This window comes from Engystomops pustulosus, chromosome 10, assembly GCF_040894005.1.
Source record: "Engystomops pustulosus chromosome 10, aEngPut4.maternal, whole genome shotgun sequence".
Classification (NCBI taxonomy): Eukaryota; Metazoa; Chordata; class Amphibia; order Anura; family Leptodactylidae; genus Engystomops; species Engystomops pustulosus.
In genome coordinates this window covers 80,373,535-80,394,318 of record NC_092420.1, presented here as the reverse complement: position 1 = coordinate 80,394,318, position 20,784 = coordinate 80,373,535, and the positions used below count along the sequence as shown (strand labels likewise).

The 20,784-nt window shown below is 43.2% G+C and overlaps 1 protein-coding gene across 2 annotated transcripts in view; it reads left to right on the top strand.

Annotated features, from left to right (window-relative positions):
• Positions 1-593: 593 nt before the first annotated feature.
• The window catches only part of USP33 (ubiquitin specific peptidase 33), a 36,375-nt gene continuing 16,184 nt past the window's right edge, over positions 594-20,784 (top strand). The window contains exons 1-9 of one of the 2 annotated variants that reach the window (XM_072128126.1): positions 594-807; positions 12,825-12,928; positions 13,897-13,950; positions 14,024-14,086; positions 17,933-18,070; positions 18,170-18,272; positions 19,543-19,612; positions 20,165-20,278; positions 20,518-20,596. In XM_072128126.1, the coding sequence (XP_071984227.1) occupies positions 12,848-12,928; positions 13,897-13,950; positions 14,024-14,086; positions 17,933-18,070; positions 18,170-18,272; positions 19,543-19,612; positions 20,165-20,278; positions 20,518-20,596 (702 nt within the window). In that variant the 5' untranslated portion in view covers positions 594-807; positions 12,825-12,847. The remainder of the gene's footprint in view (positions 808-12,824; positions 12,929-13,896; positions 13,951-14,023; positions 14,087-17,932; positions 18,071-18,169; positions 18,273-19,542; positions 19,613-20,164; positions 20,279-20,517; positions 20,597-20,784) is intronic. The other variant, XM_072128127.1, reaches the window with a different exon arrangement.

The following is a 20,784-nucleotide window of genomic DNA, read 5'->3' as shown; positions in this document are numbered from 1 at the left end:
TGTATAACAGCCCTACATACTGGTCCTGTATAACAGCCCTACATACTGGTCCTGTATCACAGCCCTACATACTGGTCCTGTATAACAGCCCTACATACTGGTCCTGTATAACAGCCCTACATACTGGTCCTGTATCACAGCCCTACATACTGGTCCTGTATCACAGCCCTACATACTGGTCCTGTATCACAGCCCTACATACTGGTCCTGTATCACAGCCCTACATACTGGTCCTGTATCACAGCCCTACATACTGGTCCTGTATCACAGCCCTACATACTGGTCCTGTATAACAGCCCTACATACTGGTCCTGTATCACAGCCCTACATACTGGTCCTGTATCACAGCCCTACATACTGGTCCTGTATCACAGCCCTACATACTGGTCCTGTATCACAGCCCTACATACTGGTCCTGTATCACAGCCCTACATACTGGTCCTGTATCACAGCCCTACATACTGGTCCTGTATCACAGCCCTACATACTGGTCCTGTATCACAGCCCTACATACTGGTCCTGTATCACAGCCCTACATACTGGTCCTGTATCACAGCCCTACATACTGGTCCTGTATACAGCCCTATAGATTGATCCCATCATATCACTCTCTGCTCTGAGAGCTAATGATGACTCTCACTATAGTCCTGCCCAGTGCGCGGTAATGCTACAGCCGGCCGCCAGGTGGCGCTGTGTCTCGGCCCAGCCCCGGAAGCCGCCGCAAAGACTGAGACGGGAGAGACTCCGGGAGGGGAAGCTGAGGCTCGGGCCCTGGGGCCACACACACCGGACGCTGGGCCTGGGCAGGTGAGGCGCTGCCGTGGGTGCTGGGGGCGAGCCGGGAACCGGAGCAGAGCGGAAGATTACCTGAGAGCTCGTATATAGTGTGTATTACACGCCCACGTATAGCTGGAGGGTATAAATCACTACCAGCCATGAGTGCGGTATATAACGTATAGAGCTATAGTGTGTGCAGGATACAACGTATAGGGCTATAGTGTGTGCAGGATACAACGTATAGGGCTATAGTGTGTGCAGGATACAACGTATAGAGCTATAGCGTGCGCAGGATACAACGTATAGGGCTATAGTGTGTGCAGGATACAACGTATAGAGCTATAGTGTGTGCAGGATACAACGTATAGAGCTATAGTGTGTGCAGGATACAACGTATAGGGCTATAGTGTGTGCAGGATACAACGTATAGGGCTATAGTGTGTGCAGGATACAACGTATAGGGCTATAGTGTGTGCAGGATACAACGTATAGGGCTATAGTGTGTGCAGGATACAACGTATAGGGCTATAGTGTGTGCAGGATACAACGTATAGGGCTATAGTGTGTGCAGGATACAACGCATAGGGCTATAGTGTGTGCAGGATACAACGTATAGGGCTATAGTGTGTGCAGGATACAACGTATAGGGCTATAGTGTGTGCAGGATACAACGTATAGGGCTATAGTGTGTGCAGGATACAACGTATAGGGCTATAGTGTGTGCAGGATACAACGTATAGGGCTATAGTGTGTGCAGGATACAACGTATAGGGCTATAGTGTGTGCAGGATACAACGTATAGGGCTATAGTGTGTGCAGGATACAACGTATAGGGCTATAGTGTGTGCAGGATACAACGTATAGGGCTATAGTGTGTGCAGGATACAACGTATAGGGCTATAGTGTGTGCAGGATACAACGTATAGGGCTATAGTGTGTGCAGGATACAACGTATAGGGCTATAGTGTGTGCAGGATACAACGTATAGGGCTATAGTGTGTGCAGGATACAACGTATAGGGCTATAGTGTGTGCAGGATACAACGTATAGGGCTATAGTGTGTGCAGGATACAACGTATAGGGCTATAGTGTGTGCAGGATACAACGTATAGGGCTATAGTGTGTGCAGGATACAACGTATAGGGCTATAGTGTGTGCAGGATACAACGTATAGGGCTATAGTGTGTGCAGGATACAACGTATAGGGCTATAGTGTGTGCAGGATACAACGTATAGGGCTATAGTGTGTGCAGGATACAACGTATAGGGCTATAGTGTGTGCAGGATACAACGTATAGGGCTATAGTGTGTGCAGGATACAACGTATAGGGCTATAGTGTGTGCAGGATACAACGTATAGGGCTATAGTGTGTGCAGGATACAACGTATAGGGCTATAGTGTGTGCAGGATACAACGTATAGGGCTATAGTGTGTGCAGGATACAACGTATAGGGCTATAGTGTGTGCAGGATACAACGTATAGGGCTATAGTGTGTGCAGGATACAACGTATAGGGCTATAGTGTGTGCAGGATACAACGTATAGGGCTATAGTGTGTGCAGGATACAACGTATAGGGCTATAGTGTGTGCAGGATACAACGTATAGGGCTATAGTGTGTGCAGGATACAACGTATAGGGCTATAGTGTGTGCAGGATACAACGTATAGGGCTATAGTGTGTGCAGGATACAACGTATAGGGCTATAGTGTGTGCAGGATACAACGTATAGGGCTATAGTGTGTGCAGGATACAACGTATAGGGCTATAGTGTGTGCAGGATACAACGTATAGGGCTATAGTGTGTGCAGGATACAACGCATAGGGCTATAGTGTGTGCAGGATACAACGCATAGGGCTATAGTGTGTGCAGGATACAACGCATAGGGCTATAGTGTGTGCAGGATACAACGCATAGGGCTATAGTGTGTGCAGGATACAACGCATAGGGCTATAGTGTGTGCAGGATACAACGCATAGGGCTATAGTGTGTGCAGGATACAACGCATAGGGCTATAGTGTGTGCAGGATACAACGCATAGGGCTATAGTGTGTGCAGGATACAACGCATAGGGCTATAGTGTGTGCAGGATACAACGCATAGGGCTATAGTGTGTGCAGGATACAACGCATAGGGCTATAGTGTGTGCAGGATACAACGCATAGGGCTATAGTGTGTGCAGGATACAACGCATAGGGCTATAGTGTGTGCAGGATACAACGCATAGGGCTATAGTGTGTGCAGGATACAACGCATAGGGCTATAGTGTGTGCAGGATACAACGCATAGGGCTATAGTGTGTGCAGGATACAACGCATAGGGCTATAGTGTGTGCAGGATACAACGCATAGGGCTATAGTGTGTGCAGGATACAACGCATAGGGCTATAGTGTGTGCAGGATACAACGCATAGGGCTATAGTGTGTGCAGGATACAACGCATAGGGCTATAGTGTGTGCAGGATACAACGCATAGGGCTATAGTGTGTGCAGGATACAACGCATAGGGCTATAGTGTGTGCAGGATACAACGCATAGGGCTATAGTGTGTGCAGGATACAACGCATAGGGCTATAGTGTGTGCAGGATACAACGCATAGGGCTATAGTGTGTGCAGGATACAACGCATAGGGCTATAGTGTGTGCAGGATACAACGCATAGGGCTATAGTGTGTGCAGGATACAACGCATAGGGCTATAGTGTGTGCAGGATACAACGCATAGGGCTATAGTGTGTGCAGGATACAACGCATAGGGCTATAGTGTGTGCAGGATACAACGCATAGGGCTATAGTGTGTGCAGGATACAACGCATAGGGCTATAGTGTGTGCAGGATACAACGCATAGGGCTATAGTGTGTGCAGGATACAACGCATAGGGCTATAGTGTGTGCAGGATACAACGCATAGGGCTATAGTGTGTGCAGGATACAACGCATAGGGCTATAGTGTGTGCAGGATACAACGCATAGGGCTATAGTGTGTGCAGGATACAACGCATAGGGCTATAGTGTGTGCAGGATACAACGCATAGGGCTATAGTGTGTGCAGGATACAACGCATAGGGCTATAGTGTGTGCAGGATACAACGCATAGGGCTATAGTGTGTGCAGGATACAACGCATAGGGCTATAGTGTGTGCAGGATACAACGCATAGGGCTATAGTGTGTGCAGGATACAACGCATAGGGCTATAGTGTGTGCAGGATACAACGCATAGGGCTATAGTGTGTGCAGGATACAACGCATAGGGCTATAGTGTGTGCAGGATACAACGCATAGGGCTATAGTGTGTGCAGGATACAACGCATAGGGCTATAGTGTGTGCAGGATACAACGCATAGGGCTATAGTGTGTGCAGGATACAACGCATAGGGCTATAGTGTGTGCAGGATACAACGCATAGGGCTATAGTGTGTGCAGGATACAACGTATAGGGCTATAGTGTGTGCAGGATACAACGTATAGGGCTATAGTGTGTGCAGGATACAACGTATAGGGCTATAGTGTGTGCAGGATACAACGTATAGGGCTATAGTGTGTGCAGGATACAACGTATAGGGCTATAGCGTGTGCAGGATACAACGTATAGGGCTATAGCGTGTGCAGGATACAACGTATAGGGCTATAGCGTGTGCAGGATACAACGTATAGGGCTATAGCGTGTGCAGGATACAACGTATAGGGCTATAGCGTGTGCAGGATACAACGTATAGGGCTATAGCGTGTGCAGGATACAACGTATAGGGCTATAGCGTGTGCAGGATACAACGTATAGGGCTATAGCGTGTGCAGGATACAACGTATAGGGCTATAGCGTGTGCAGGATACAACGTATAGGGCTATAGCGTGTGCAGGATACAACGTATAGGGCTATAGCGTGTGCAGGATACAACGTATAGGGCTATAGCGTGTGCAGGATACAACGTATAGGGCTATAGCGTGTGCAGGATACAACGTATAGGGCTATAGCGTGTGCAGGATACAACGTATAGGGCTATAGCGTGTGCAGGATACAACGTATAGGGCTATAGCGTGTGCAGGATACAACGTATAGGGCTATAGCGTGTGCAGGATACAACGTATAGGGCTATAGCGTGTGCAGGATACAACGTATAGGGCTATAGCGTGTGCAGGATACAACGTATAGGGCTATAGCGTGTGCAGGATACAACGTATAGGGCTATAGCGTGTGCAGGATACAACGTATAGGGCTATAGCGTGTGCAGGATACAACGTATAGGGCTATAGCGTGTGCAGGATACAACGTATAGGGCTATAGCGTGTGCAGGATACAACGTATAGGGCTATAGCGTGTGCAGGATACAACGTATAGGGCTATAGCGTGTGCAGGATACAACGTATAGGGCTATAGCGTGTGCAGGATACAACGTATAGGGCTATAGCGTGTGCAGGATACAACGTATAGGGCTATAGCGTGTGCAGGATACAACGTATAGGGCTATAGCGTGTGCAGGATACAACGTATAGGGCTATAGCGTGTGCAGGATACAACGTATAGGGCTATAGCGTGTGCAGGATACAACGTATAGGGCTATAGCGTGTGCAGGATACAACGTATAGGGCTATAGCGTGTGCAGGATACAACGTATAGGGCTATAGCGTGTGCAGGATACAACGTATAGGGCTATAGCGTGTGCAGGATACAACGTATAGGGCTATAGCGTGTGCAGGATACAACGTATAGGGCTATAGCGTGTGCAGGATACAACGTATAGGGCTATAGCGTGTGCAGGATACAACGTATAGGGCTATAGCGTGTGCAGGATACAACGTATAGGGCTATAGCGTGTGCAGGATACAACGTATAGGGCTATAGCGTGTGCAGGATACAACGTATAGGGCTATAGCGTGTGCAGGATACAACGTATAGGGCTATAGCGTGTGCAGGATACAACGTATAGGGCTATAGCGTGTGCAGGATACAACGTATAGGGCTATAGCGTGTGCAGGATACAACGTATAGGGCTATAGCGTGTGCAGGATACAACGTATAGGGCTATAGCGTGTGCAGTATACAACGTATAGAGCTATAGCGTGTGCAGTATATAACGTATAGAGCTATAGCGTGTGCAGTATATAACGTATAGAGCTATAGCGTGTGCAGTATATAACGTATAGAGCTATAGCGTGTGCAGGATATAACGTATAGAGCTATAGCGTGTGCAGGATATAACGTATAGAGCTGTAGCGTGTGCAGGATGCAGCGTATAGAGCTGTAGCGTGGGCCGGGTACAACGTCTACAGCTGTAGCGTGGGCCGGGTACAACGTCTACAGCTGTAGCGTGCGGCGGGTACAACGTCTACAGCTGTAGCGTGGGCCGGGTACAACGTCTACAGCTGTAGCGTGGGCCGGGTACAACGTCTACAGCTGTAGCGTGCGGCGGGTACAACGTCTACAGCTGTAGCGTGCGGCGGGTACAACGTCTACAGCTGTAGCGTGCGGCGGGTACAACGTCTACAGCTGTAGCGTGCGGCGGGTACAACGTCTACAGCTGTAGCGTGCGGCGGGTACAACGTCTACAGCTGTAGCGTGCGGCGGGTACAACGTCTACAGCTGTAGCGTGCGGCGGGTACAACATGTATTTGTATCTTTTAAAGGGCACCTACCACCCCAATTCTACCTATAAAGGTAGAAGGGGTGGTAGGTGGATGGATGGGACGTGAGGATAGCCCTTTTTTTGGGCTAATCCTCACGTCCCGGGTGTCTTTTACAAAACTTTATTACATGTATATGCTAATTTTTTTATGCGGCTACTGGGGTATGGAGTAGCCGGACATGAGGCTACTAGTCGCGGCTACTCCACGCCCCAGTAGCCGCGTTACTCCGCCTACCAGGTAATCTTCGGCGCGCAGCTACCAGGAGCTACTTTTTTTTTTGGCTTAACGTTTCCACCTTATCCGTCACATTTATCTGTATTTTGTCTGCATTTTTAGGCGCAAATTTTGGCGCACAATAGACCAGGAAAAAAATGGTCAGAAAGCAAAATTAAGGCGCAGTCCATGTAAGCTTTTGGCGCACATCTCATTGATGACGGCATTTTTATGTCGCACGACTTATTAGTTCCATCTACCCATTAATTACTTACAGCCTTGCGCCATTTTAATAGATCAGGCTGTGCTTTCAGGAGACTGATCTCCGATGCCGACAGTCGTGTTTGCGAGTATAAGTCGCCCCGATTATAAGCTGAGGCCCCTAATTTTGCCAAAAAACCTGGGAAAACCTATTGACTTGAATATAAGCCCAGAGTGGGAAATGCATTGGCCACAGCCAGTATCTAGCTTGTCAGTCCCCTAGTATATAGGCGGCCCCGTGCCCCAGTAGTCAGAGGGCCCCCGTTCGCCCAATTCCTCAAAACTCACCTTTCTGGCGCCCCCCGCAGGTCTTCTCTTCTTCAGTCCAGTCCGGTCCGTGGGCGCCGGCCGTGCAGCTATGATGTCAGCCACCGCTGTCGTCTTATTGTGTGTGCCGGACATGCTGCTGCCGGACCGGAGAAGTGGAGACCTGCGGGGGGCGCTGGAAAGGTGAGTTTCTTGACTCGAGCCAAGTTTGAGGTTATCAGCAAATTTTTTTGTGCTGAAAAACTGGGCTTATACTCGTGTATATACGGCATCTTCTAATTCACGCGAAATCCTGCAAAAAAAATAAGGCAAGCGTTTCTTTTACTTTTCTTTTTATGAAATTGTTTCAAAATCAACAACATTTACTTACAAATGTGCAGCAGAAATTGGCGACAAATCTTCAGACTGTTTTGTGCAGTAAATAGCTGTCACTATATGATATAGAAGTGTTACTAGGTGGAGGCTACACAATATAGAACTGTGTGTATGAGACTGTCAGCAGCCGGGCTCTTGCGGTAAGACGTTAATGATCCGTTTTCCTATTTTGTGCGGTAGCCGCTTACACTACATATGTCAGGCAGTATGGAGGTCGATGCATTATCTTGTTGTGATGGGACTCTGTGCCCTATACATTATTTATTACACCTTGGTCAGTTGCCAGCTCGGTGCTGACGGAGGATGTACGTCCGTCCTGTGGTCAGCAGCTTCCAAGCACTGGATGTAATTAAGCCCTCGAAACACAGTCGGGTCAATGTGCAGCATTATATCCCGTGTGTGTGTGCTGCCTTATATCCTGTTATATATATATATATGTGTGTGTGTGTGTGCTGCCTTATATCCTGTTATATATATATATATGTGTGTGTGTGTGTGTGCTGCCTTATATCCCGTTATATATATATATATGTGTGTGTGTGTGTGCTGCCTTATATCCTGTTATATATATATATATATATGTGTGTGTGTGTGTGTGCTGCCTTATATCCCGTTATATATATATATATATATGTGTGTGTGTGTGTGTGCTGCCTTATATCCCGTTATATATATATATATATATATATGTGTGTGTGTGTGTGCTGCCTTATATCCCGTTATATATATATATATATATGTGTGTGTGTGTGTGTGTGCTGCCTTATATCCCGTTATATATATATATATGTGTGTGTGCTGCCTTATATCCCGTTATATATATATATATATATATATATATATATGTGTGTGTGTGTGTGTGCTGCCTTATATCCCGTTATATATATATATATATATATATATATGTGTGTGTGTGCTGCCTTATATCCCGTTATGTGTGTGTGTGTGCTGCCTTATATCCCGTTATATATATATATATGTGTGTGTGCTGCCTTATATCCCGTTATATATATATATATGTGTGTGTGTGTGTGTGTGCTGCCTTATATCCCGTTATATATATATGTGTGTGTGTGTGTGCTGCCTTATATCCCGTTATATATATATGTGTGTGTGTGTGTGCTGCCTTATATCCCGTTATATATATATATATGTGTGTGTGTGTGTGTGTGTGCTGCCTTATATCCCGTTATATATATGTGTGTGTGTGTGTGCTGCCTTATATCCCGATATATATATATATATATATATATATATATATATATATATATATGTGTGTGTGTGTGTGTGTGTGTGTGTGTGTGTGTGTGTGTGCTGCCTTATATCCCGTTATATATATATATATGTGTGTGTGCTGCCTTATATCCCGTTATATATATATATATATGTGTGTGTGTGTGTGTGCTGCCTTATATCCCGTTATATATATATATATATGTGTGTGTGTGTGTGTGTGCTGCCTTATATCCCGTTATATATATATATATATGTGTGTGTGTGTGTGTGTGTGCTGCCTTATATCCCGTTATATATATATATATGTGTGTGTGCTGCCTTATATCCCGTTATATATATATATATATATATATATATGTGTGTGTGTGTGTGTGCTGCCTTATATCCCGTTATATATATATATATAATATATATATGTTGTGTGTGTGTGTGTGTGTGCTGCCTTATATCCCGTTAATATATATATAAGTGTGGTCGTGTGCTGCCTATATCCCGTTTGTGTGCTGCCTTATATCCCGTTATATATATATATATGTGTGTGTGCTGCCTTATATCCCGTTATATATATATATATATATATATATATATATATATATGTGTGTGTGTGTGTGTGCTGCCTTATATCCCGTTATATATATATATATATATATATATGTGTGTGTGTGCTGCCTTATATCCCGTTATGTGTGTGTGTGTGCTGCCTTATATCCCGTTATATATATATATGTGTGTGTGTGTGCTGCCTTATATCCCGTTATATATATATGTGTGTGTGTGTGTGCTGCCTTATATCCCGTTATATATATATGTGTGTGTGTGTGTGCTGCCTTATATCCCGTTATATATATGTGTGTGTGTGTGTGCTGCCTTATATCCCGATATATATATATATATATATATATATATATATATATATATATGTGTGTGTGTGTGTGTGCTGCCTTATATCCCGTTATATATATATATATATATATATATATATATATATGTGTGTGTGTGTGCTGCCTTATATCCCGTTATATATATATATATATATATATATATATATGTGTGTGTGTGTGTGTGCTGCCTTATATCCCGTTATATATATATATATATATATGTGTGTGTGTGCTGCCTTATATCCCGTTATATATATATATATATATATATATATATGTGTGTGTGTGCTGCCTTATATCCCGTTATATATATATATATATATATATATATATATATATGTGTGTGTGTGTGCTGCCTTATATCCCGTTATATATATATATATATATATATATATATATGTGTGTGTGTGTGTGTGCTGCCTTATATCCCGTTATATATATATATATATATATGTGTGTGTGTGCTGCCTTATATCCCGTTATATATATATATATATATATATATATATGTGTGTGTGTGCTGCCTTATATCCCGTTATATATATATATATATATATATGTGTGTGTGTGCTGCCTTATATCCCGTTATATATATATATATATATATATATATATATATATGTGTGTGTGTGCTGCCTTATATCCCGTTATATATATATATATATATATATATATATATATATGTGTGTGTGTGCTGCCTTATATCCCGTTATATATATATATATATATATATGTGTGTGTGTGCTGCCTTATATCCCGTTATATATATATATATATATATATATGTGTGTGTGTGCTGCCTTATATCCCGTTATATATGTGTGTGTGTGTGTGCTGCCTTATATCCCGTTATATATATATATATATATATATATGTGTGTGTGTGCTGCCTTATATCCCGTTATATATATATATATATATATATATATGTGTGTGTGTGCTGCCTTATATCCCGTTATATATATATATATATATATATATATATATATATATATGTGTGTGTGTGCTGCCTTATATCCCGTTATATATATATATATATATATATATATATATATATATATATGTGTGTGTGTGCTGCCTTATATCCCGTTATATATGTGTGTGTGTGTGTGCTGCCTTATATCCCGTTATATATATGTGTGTGTGTGTGCTGCCTTATATCCCGTTATATATATGTGTGTGTGTGTGTGTGTGCTGCCTTATATCCCGTTATATCCCGTGTGTGTGTGCTGCCTTATATCCTGTTATATATATATATGTGTGTGTGTGTGTGCTGCCTTATATCCCGTTATATATATGTGTGTGTTCTGCCCGTCATTAAATATTTTACCTCTTACAGGATAGTCTTGGTCTTCCACATGCAGCAACTTTTTTACTATATTTTTTAAAATGTATGTATTAAATTTTGCATGTATGGCGCAGCACTGTGGAGTCGCTAAGCCAAAGTTGTGGCTCCGACTCCTTAATTTCCCTAACTCTCATTCCAACTCCACCGAAATGGTGACCGACTCCCACCCTGTCCTTCAGCCTGTACAATGAATCGGTCTACCATGACTGTGATTTCCTGTGTGACCCCCTGGTGCTCCACGCTGGCTTCTTTTGATCCTCAGAGGTCAGCTGCCACCTATACCAGGAACACTCTGAGAGGTATCAGCCTGGAGACCTGTTACAGCAAAGTCTAGAGGTTCAACAGGCAAAAACCCATGAAGTAATTATGTCCTTGGAAGAAGCTGATGTGGGTTTATTACCATTCAGAACACCTTTAGATGTTTTGGGTCAGTACTGACTACACACAGTCTTAGGGGTTACACAGCCGCAGAAGTCGTTGCGGCAGTAGCCAGGATCCTGCTCCGACCACATGGACTCCACTGCTGAGCCCTAGGTATCATTAAGCGCCGCAACATCCCTCATTCTAAAAACCTCTCAGGGCCCAGAAAATGGGACCGGCTAGGCCTGTGTTATGGACTAGGCCCCGTTGAAAGCGCCAACAGTTTCTATGATATTTCTCTGGTAGATTGTTTTTCGGCTCATGGTTAGTCCCTATGGACCGTGTTGGTTATAGGGACTGATAAATGGTATTATCTGCAGATAGTCTTAAAGGGAGACCAATCCTGAGCCATTTGTGAACGTGTTGGACAACCCTTCTAAATCAGGTACATTAGGTATATCCTAAAATTGTTATGGTAGAAAATGTATAGGGAACAGATCTTTTTAATAGGCAATTTTAAGACCTGATTATTGATGAACCACATTGATCCTACAATCTCTGGGCGCCGTAACAAAGGGGCCGTGGCATTTCTCACTGATCAGGCAACTGCAATTACAGGCATGGCCACCTTACGTTATTTGGCACTATAGAGACAAGTCACAAGTGCAGCAGTCTTTAGTAGTCTTCTCTGTACACAGTCTGCTGCCATCAGCTGCAGACATCTAAAGGGGGTTGAAGGGTATTCCTGGTGTCAGACAACCCCTATACTGATCCGAAATTGGGAAAATTCTCCTATGGATAAAGTAGCACCTAGGTTTTTAATAGGCGATGCGACCTCTTACACAGGGATTTGCTTTTACTGCTCCTTTGGCCTTTTTTGAATTCAGAAATGCAAATTTTACTTAATGGAGGGAAACCGCACATTATCAGAATTTTTGGAATATGAGCATTTATTAAAAATAATATGAGCATTTATTAAAAATAGATATATCAGCAGACCTGCCAGAATGGCTTTAGAGGACCTCTTACCCCCTCCAGTAACTCCAACTCTTTGCACCCAATACCTTGCAGGCCATCCACTGATGGGTGGTGGCAAGCTGTATGCCCTATCTCAGCACCACGTGGCAGTAGACAGTAGCCTATTGGGTGCCAAATCCACACCACATTAGCCACATTTGGCATTAAAGGGGTTTTCCCACGTAACAAGTTGCCTGTGACCCTATCACCGTCAGCTTCATAGAGATGAATGGAGCAGAACGGTCATGCGCGACCATCTGCTACATTAATCTCCGGGAGCGACAAGGGGTCCGACTGAGGTAACTGGGACCTCTTCCACCCCTCGTTCTCTTGAACTGTGGGGCTCTCATCACTAACTAACTTGTTTGGTGGGAAAACCCCTTTAAGGATTTTGGAAAAGCAACATCATGCTAAGAACGTATCTGGACTTTTATCTGATATAGATTTTTTAAAATTTTATTTTACAGAACAAAAGGTTTTGGACTTTAAAATGTCCTCCTTGGCATGTGACTGCCCCCATTTAGAGTCTGTGGGCGAAGTGACCAAAGAAGAGCTCCTTCAGAAATCTCACGTGAGTAGCAATCTTTCTATCTAGCATTACTTGGATATTAATTGGGGCTACTAGTTATAACATAGATTGGGTGGCTACTATTATGTGAGCTGTGGGTAAGTGATGGTGCTCTAACTTGTATATGATGTGGGCATTGGTTTTGGCTGTAGTTAGTGATTGGGGTTGTTTGGACCTGTGCACTATCCTCCACTAACACTGGGCAGTATAGATTGTTATGGCTTCTAGGTGGATCCTGTTCCATCAAAAGTGATTCTCGGCCAATGTACACCACCAAAAGAAGCACAAATTTAATTGAAATGCAAGCTTGGAGACCATACAGAACCTATGAAGTAATCGGAATCCCAGTCCCAGGAACACATGACCCAATTAAAATTAAGAACAGGGACGAGAGAGAGAGAACTGTGCAGCCTCCTACTTACATCTGCACAGTTCTCTCTATGATTGGAAAGAGGGATTTAGGGGCATTATGCTTTATAAAGGGGAGAGCTCATGTAGGATACATGGAGTGTGAATAAATTTAGAGTTACAAAGCTGTAGGGAACAATGGTTGTCCCTGCTCCATGCATAGTCTGCGCTCATAGAATGACAGAAGGAAAGTGAACTTCTTTGGCCTGTATTATTACTGCTGCTTTCTCTACTCACCCCCAGACATGGGGCAAATGTATAAGTTTTATAATAGTAATGGCTTCTCTTCACCCTTCAAAGTTCAGCCTCTTTAGCTTCTGAGCATTCCCGGAGTTCCCGTTACCAGCAATATAAGAAACTTCTTAAAAAGTGTTCTTTTTTTTTTTTTTATACTAATCCGGTCCCACATCAATTTTTAATATTAATATTTCTATTCCTAATTGGAAATCACAGGATGTGCGGCTTAGTTTCTTCTACCGAGAATTGGGCTATGTTAAGTTCTTCGATGCAAAATCTCAGGACTCTCCTATAATGATCATCTGTTCCTTTATTATCCCGTGCAGGGCAGCTGCCAAGACTGCAAAGTCAAGGGACCAAACCTCTGGGCTTGTTTAGAGGTAAGTCTGCTTCTTCTGATACCTTGCGGCTCTGGTTTTTATGGTGTTGTAACTCTCACTTTCTTGTACACAGAATGGCTGTTCCTATATTGGCTGCGGAGAGTCGCACGTGGACCATAGCACTACTCATTCTCAGGTCAGTCTTGCTGGATGTGTTCATGGGGAACTTTTACCTGGCAATGTTGATCTGCTGCACCTGGAAGGAATACTGTAACTTTCCAATTTCTCAGTATCGCAGGTTTGGCTCGCTATACACAGTGGTATTGACAACTTGGCATCCTCCTCTGCTGGCCTTGCTATAGAATCTGGAGTCATGCCACAGGAAAGAGAATTGTATTATATGGGCACATGGTCTACATTTGTCATCTGGATTTGTCATATTTGTATCTCTGATATATATTGAAATTATATTTCTGGAGCTGGAACAGTACATCAAACGGATGATCCAGCAAGATATGAACCGCTGCAGCTCCCAAATTCGCCTATGTGTTGGGTTGTGGCTGTGTCTGGTATTGCATCTCTGTCCCATTCCCATAAAGGGAACCTGTCAACAAAAATTGGCATAATAAATTATGATCATTATGTTGTCAAGCAGCTGAACAGCTTTCTAGTCTTGTTTCTTTCGTAGCCCAGCATTGTGGCATCATCCAGAAAATCAACTTTAAATTGATACGTAAATTATTTGCATAAAGTCAGGGAGGCGGAGAGTTCTACACTGAAGTAAAGCTCTAAAGCCTGATTGAGAACATGCATCGCACTTCAGGAGATGTGGTTAGTAATGTCTCTTGATGCAGGACCACCAATTACAGTGAAAGGATTGTTCTGGAGGCAAGGAAAGCTTGACCTCTGTGTTAAATTCTCCGTCCTCCTTGACTCTATACAAACATTACATTACTTTAAAGTTGATTCTCTAGATGATGCCAGCACGCTGGGTCATGAAAGAAACATTATCTAGACGCTGATGACAGGTTCCCTCTCAAGTTTCTCGCACAATAGCCTGATGAAGCTCATGAGAACATTCACACCTAGTCATACTCAAGGGATAAACCACGTGTGAGTAACTTGGACACCCAAACCCCCCCCCCCCCTCCTTTTTAACTTTGTTGCACATATCGGTAATGATCCATAGTCACTTGTTTTAACTCCCAGCCGGTTCTGTACTTGAGCTTTTGATAATGAGTTTAGGTGACTCAAAAGATGAAGACTTTCTCAGGATTTGAGCTCCTTGTACTCACATTACTTGGAACAGCAGGTAACCGGCAGAGAACTGAGTGAAATCCAAATTCCCCATTGTGTACAATTTGTCTCTGAGCCGCCGCAGTTCACCTACTTTTTTCGTTTTCACAGTCGGGGAGGCTCCATAATTGCAGTCAGGAATTCAGAATGTTGTTGCCCTTTTATCCAGAAATCTCAGTGTCAAGGAGCCGAAAACCATTTCTGATGTTCTCTCCCTGTTTGTGCGGATTTACATAGAGATAGCCGGACTCCTGCTTAATCATTGACAGAACATAATAACTATTAGCCTTTAATTTTAAAAAATCTATTTTCTTTGTACAGCACAAAAAAAAACATCTAAGTAGTATTTCTCTGCAGTCTATTTTCCATTTTCTTTCTGTTTTATCCAAAGGCAGAAACTTTGGTTAGGCGGGAGGGAATAGTTCTGCAATTTTAGACTACATCAGGCTTATTTGTAGTTTGTTACCATGGAAATTCATTGGAACTGTAAAAAGGAAACCGTAAGAATTATTTTTTTTGGACTGTGCCGAATAATTTTGATGCCTGCATTCATGTAGTTTTAGAAAAAAGAGGAATATATTTTTAATACACATTTGTCTTTTTGTAGTAAGACTTTGTTGCAGAAGAATAAGCCAAGTTTTTCATCACAAAATTGTGCTGAAAGCCCCAAACTCGGCTTATACTGGCGATCTACTGGGGCGGGGGGCTGGCGATCTACTGGGGCGGGGGGGGGGGGGGGGCTGGCGATCTACTGGGGCGGGAGGGGGGCTGGCGATCTACTGGGGCGGGAGGGGGGCTGGCGATCTACTGGGGCGGGGGGGGGGGGGCTGGCGATCTACTGGGGCGGGGGGGGGGGGCTGGCGATCTACTGGGGCGGGGGGGGGGGGCTGGCGATCTACTGGGGCGGGGGGGGGGCTGGCGATCTACTGGGGCGGGGGGGGGGGGCTGGCGATCTACTGGGGCGGGGGGGGGGCTGGCGGTGACCAATGCATTTCCCTCCCTAGGCTTATACTCGAGTCAATAGGTTTTCACAGTTTTTGTGGTAAAATTAGGAGCCTCCGCTTATATTCGATCGGCATAAACTCAAGTATTTACGGTAATCTCCCTTCCAGGGCCTCATGATAGTATTCATGAGTACAAGTTTAAGGTCCTTGAAGGTAGATTGGTCATGGTCACAGTTAGAAATCACATGACCCTCTATCTCCTGCCATTTTATTTACCAGAATGTCTGACAGGTAAAAGACAGGAGACTTCACTTTACATATAAAGAAAGCGGAGCAGAACTTTCAATAGATGTAAGAGAAGAAAGTAGTTTTTGTGAAGGTGAGGTTTTGCTTTACCAAACACCCTGTAAAGATGGGTCATCATGTTCCTAGAATTGGATTCAGTTCTTCGTGTCTTTGTTCCTGTAAATTTTTGTAAAAGAGGACACCTGTGCCGGCTCTGTAAACAGCTGAGTACACGGAGCGCTGGACGGGCAGCGTGCCATCATCTTCTGTCGTCTGGTGAAACGCGCTGATATTTCTCCAGTGCTTTATGCATGTGCTGATGCAATCCCCTCTCTCGGGTTTTACTTGTGTGATGGGTTATTATGGAGGTGGAACAGTTTGTAGAACAGATTTTTGCCTTCTGTTTTAGTCTGATTGATATCTGTGCTGAATTCAGTCTGGATTTCTGATCAATATTTTAATTCTTATCCAATATCTAATGATACAAAACTTTCACCAAGGTATACTATATCTCACATGACAAGAAGTGAGAAAACAACGCTTTGATAGTTAGTGTGGGTTAGTTTTTCTTATCTCATAGAACTAACTAAACATATCTTTGAAAATTGCTATTATACAGCAATATGGCTATCCCTATATTGTTAATCTCCATGCCTTTAAAATTCATTAGTCTGTCTGTAAATTTGACTTCTGTTCTTCTAACTCAGCTGGACCTCCTGCTTCCTGATTGGCAGGGTCCTGCTTTCTCTTCAGCCTTATGATCTCGGCTTTGCTACATCATTTACCCTTCCCTTGGTTGGAAACCAAATTCATCTGCTTCCTCCTCAGCCGCACCTCCAACTCTTTTTTTTCCACCCTCCCTCAGGAATGAGAGAACTTCCTGTGTGTGACTAGCTGAAGAGAAATCTGCTCCCTCATTCCCTCTCCCTAGGGAATTCTCTTCAGTCAGTCACACACAGGAAGTTCTCTCTCATTCCTGAGGGAGGGGGGAAAAGAGTTGGGGGTGCGGCTGAGGAGGAAGCAGATGAATATGCCGGAATCGGCTCAAAGGAAACCCGATGATCAGACTTCCTCGAGGTCATTTGCATAGATAGTGAGTAAATTTTATGAACGGACTGTGGAACTTTACAGGCATGGTGAGGAACAATATAGGGATAGTTGTACTGCCATATAATAGCAGTTTCAAATGTTATGTTTAGTGTGGGTAAAATCTGAATGCAGACTTTGTAATATCTGATTTAACTTTTGTTTTTATTAAAGTAGTAAATTTAGTAGTAGCCAAAATTTGTATTTATTTTAGAAAAACATTATATTTTCTAAAAAATTTCTCCAGAAACGGCACCACGATAATCGTTTGGTTGTATGGTAGTCTCTAAATTTGGACTGAGCTGCAACACCAGACACAACCCACAGGGTGTGGCAGTTTCCCTGAATAAAAATAGAATATTTTTTTCAAATCTCTTAAACCTTCTTGAATGATACAAGATGTCAGTAATCCGTATAATATTTTCATGTAGGACACCAAACATTGCCTCACTGTGAACCTTACCACGTTGCGAGTCTGGTGCTATACCTGCAGTAAAGAAGTTTTCCTGGATCGGAAGCTGAACGCTCAGTCTCCGAACGCCAAACCTCAGGATAATAACACTGCACAGGTACTCACAGCCATTTCTGCCCCATACAGAGATCATAGATCAAAATGATTGTATAGTCAAGATTTATCATAAAAATCAATTTTATTCTCTTCCCCCAAGGAATCAAGGATGACATCAAATCTGGCTTTAAAAACGCCACAAGCTGTGGTTTATGAGAACCTGGACATTGAACTGGAAGAAGAAGATGAGTTGAAGACTAGAGGTGAATTTACTTTAAGAAAAACTTAGGTCCTGTTCATATACAGGTATTCGTGACCTGTATTTAGATAAGGGACAGGTGCTAAACACTGAGCCCTCACTGAACTATTCACAAATCTTATGACTTTTATTGGTTTTTTTTGGTCCACAATGGAGCAATGCTGCATAAAGCTTTAGGGCAGATTTAGTTATTAAAATGCACCAGGTTTCCTTCTCTGCTACTTTTATAGTTTGATGCTTTTTCCACCTCATTTAGCAAGTGGGTGTGGCTAAGTAGGCAAAAGGGGATATCTTAAAGGGAACGTTTCAAATAAACTAACCCACACTATCTAAACATATCTTTAAAAACTACTATCCTACAGCAGTACAACTATCCCTATATTGTTCCTCCCCATGCCTGTAAAGTTCCACAGTCCGTTCATAAAGTTGACTCATCTATGCAAATGACTGCATGTGAGTCCGATCATTTCTCTGAGAAAAGTCCAGTTTATTTATGTCCTTCCTGCTCATTTCCCCCTCCCCCAGAAATAAGGCTGGCTGTGTGACTTGCTGAAGAGAATTCCTACGGGAGGGGTGAAAGAGCATGTTGATTTTTTTCAACAAGTTCATCACATACAGCCAGTGTCTCTCTCATTCCTGAGGTAGGGGAAATGATGTAGCAGAGCTGAGTTCACTTGGCTGAAGAGAAAGCAAGCCCTTTGTCAATCAAGGAGCTGTAGGCTTGGCTAGAAGTACACAAATATGCTTGGATGGTGAGTCAACTTTACAAATTGACTGTGGAACTTTACAGGTATAGATAGGAACAATATAGGGATAGTTGCTGTTTTCAAAGATATGTTTAATTAGCAGGGGTTCGGTTATCTGACAGGTTTCCTCTAATTAATCCAAAACTATTAAAGGACTTTCCATGGGATGGATCATCAATTGGGCTCAGTATGTGTAACACTGCTGTTTTACTGTAGAAGCCTTATTTTTGGGGACCATATTGCTGTCTTGTCTACTGGTAGAACCAGGGCTGAGAGCCCCCAGTGTTGCTCTGTAGGACTTCTGGGATTGGCCACCATGTAGAGTTGTAGACTGTCCTATAGAATGGAATGGAGTGAACAATAAATTCATCCTTCTCACCACTGGTGCATTTTTCATATTCTAGGCCAGTATAATAAAACGTTCCCATGTGATTTTATGGAACTGACAATCTTTTAGCACTTCTATTCATAAGCTTTTGGTGCCTGTCATGTTATCGATCAGCTGATTGAATTATTCATTGTGTCTAGGTCTCACCGGACTGAAGAACATTGGAAACACTTGTTATATGAATGCCGCCCTGCAGGCTCTCTCCAACTGGTAAGAGAGCAGTGATTTCAAGCATTGATTTAAAGTAAATCGACCACATAAAAAAAATAAAAAAACCTATTAGTATTTACCTCTGCTCCTCTTCACCTTGATCCTAGCGCTGTCTGTTGCTAGTCTTGATGCACTGGGATCACCTAGCAAAGAAAGTTAGAATTAGCACCACAGAGTGCGAGGACAAGATATCCGGAGCTCCAGGCTGCTAGTTATGCACGCCCAGCATGGGAGGAGGAGATGATGTGACGTGAGAGGCATAAATTTAAGCCTGTCGCATGTAGTCTCCTCTCTTTCTTGCATGAGAGAGGGAGGTGCATAATTAGCAGACCGGGAAGCCGGACATCTTGTCCCCATGCTCCTTGCTGCGCGGGATCAGGATGGAGGGGAGGTGAGTATTTGTAGGTTTTTTTATTTTTTTGAGCTGGTTGGTTTCCTTTTACATACTTATTTACATCAGATTTATGATTTGTATTTTCTTACTTTCTCAAGATATTGCTATATTGTGTAAACCTTGCAAATGATGGACTACTCATATCTTTTTCCACACAGTCCGCCCCTCACACACTTCTTCCTTGATTGCGGCGGGCTTGCGCGGACGGATAAGAAGCCCGCTCTCTGTAAAAGCTACCAGAAGCTGATGTCCGAAATCTGGCACAAGAACCGGTAGGTCCAGTTTTTGTCACTATGACAAATGGCTAATACTTTCACCTCGTGCTCTCTAACTTCCCAATGTTTTGGTCTATGACTATAACATTTTATTTTGCTGTGAATTTAATTGACTTATTGCGTTGCTCACGGATTGTGTAACTTGAAAGTGAACTGAACTTGATTTCTAATTAATATGGATAACAATGTAACAGAACCATCTCCTCGTCTCTTGTACTTCTCCCTGTTTCCCCCAGGCCTGGATCTGTCATGCCTACTAACTTGTTCCAGGGCATAAAAACGGTAAACCCAACTTTCCGGGGCTATTCCCAGCAGGTAAGAGTCCTCTGCTTGTGGCGTCTCCTGGGGCAAGTGCTTTTGTGCAGGTGGCAAGGTCTTGGGGGACCGGACCATCTTTGACTTGTACACTAAATTGATGCTTTGCTTTATATAATTATACACTTGGCTTCTAATATATTTATGGTGTACATAGACTTGAAACTTTTGGCAATTCCATTTATTCC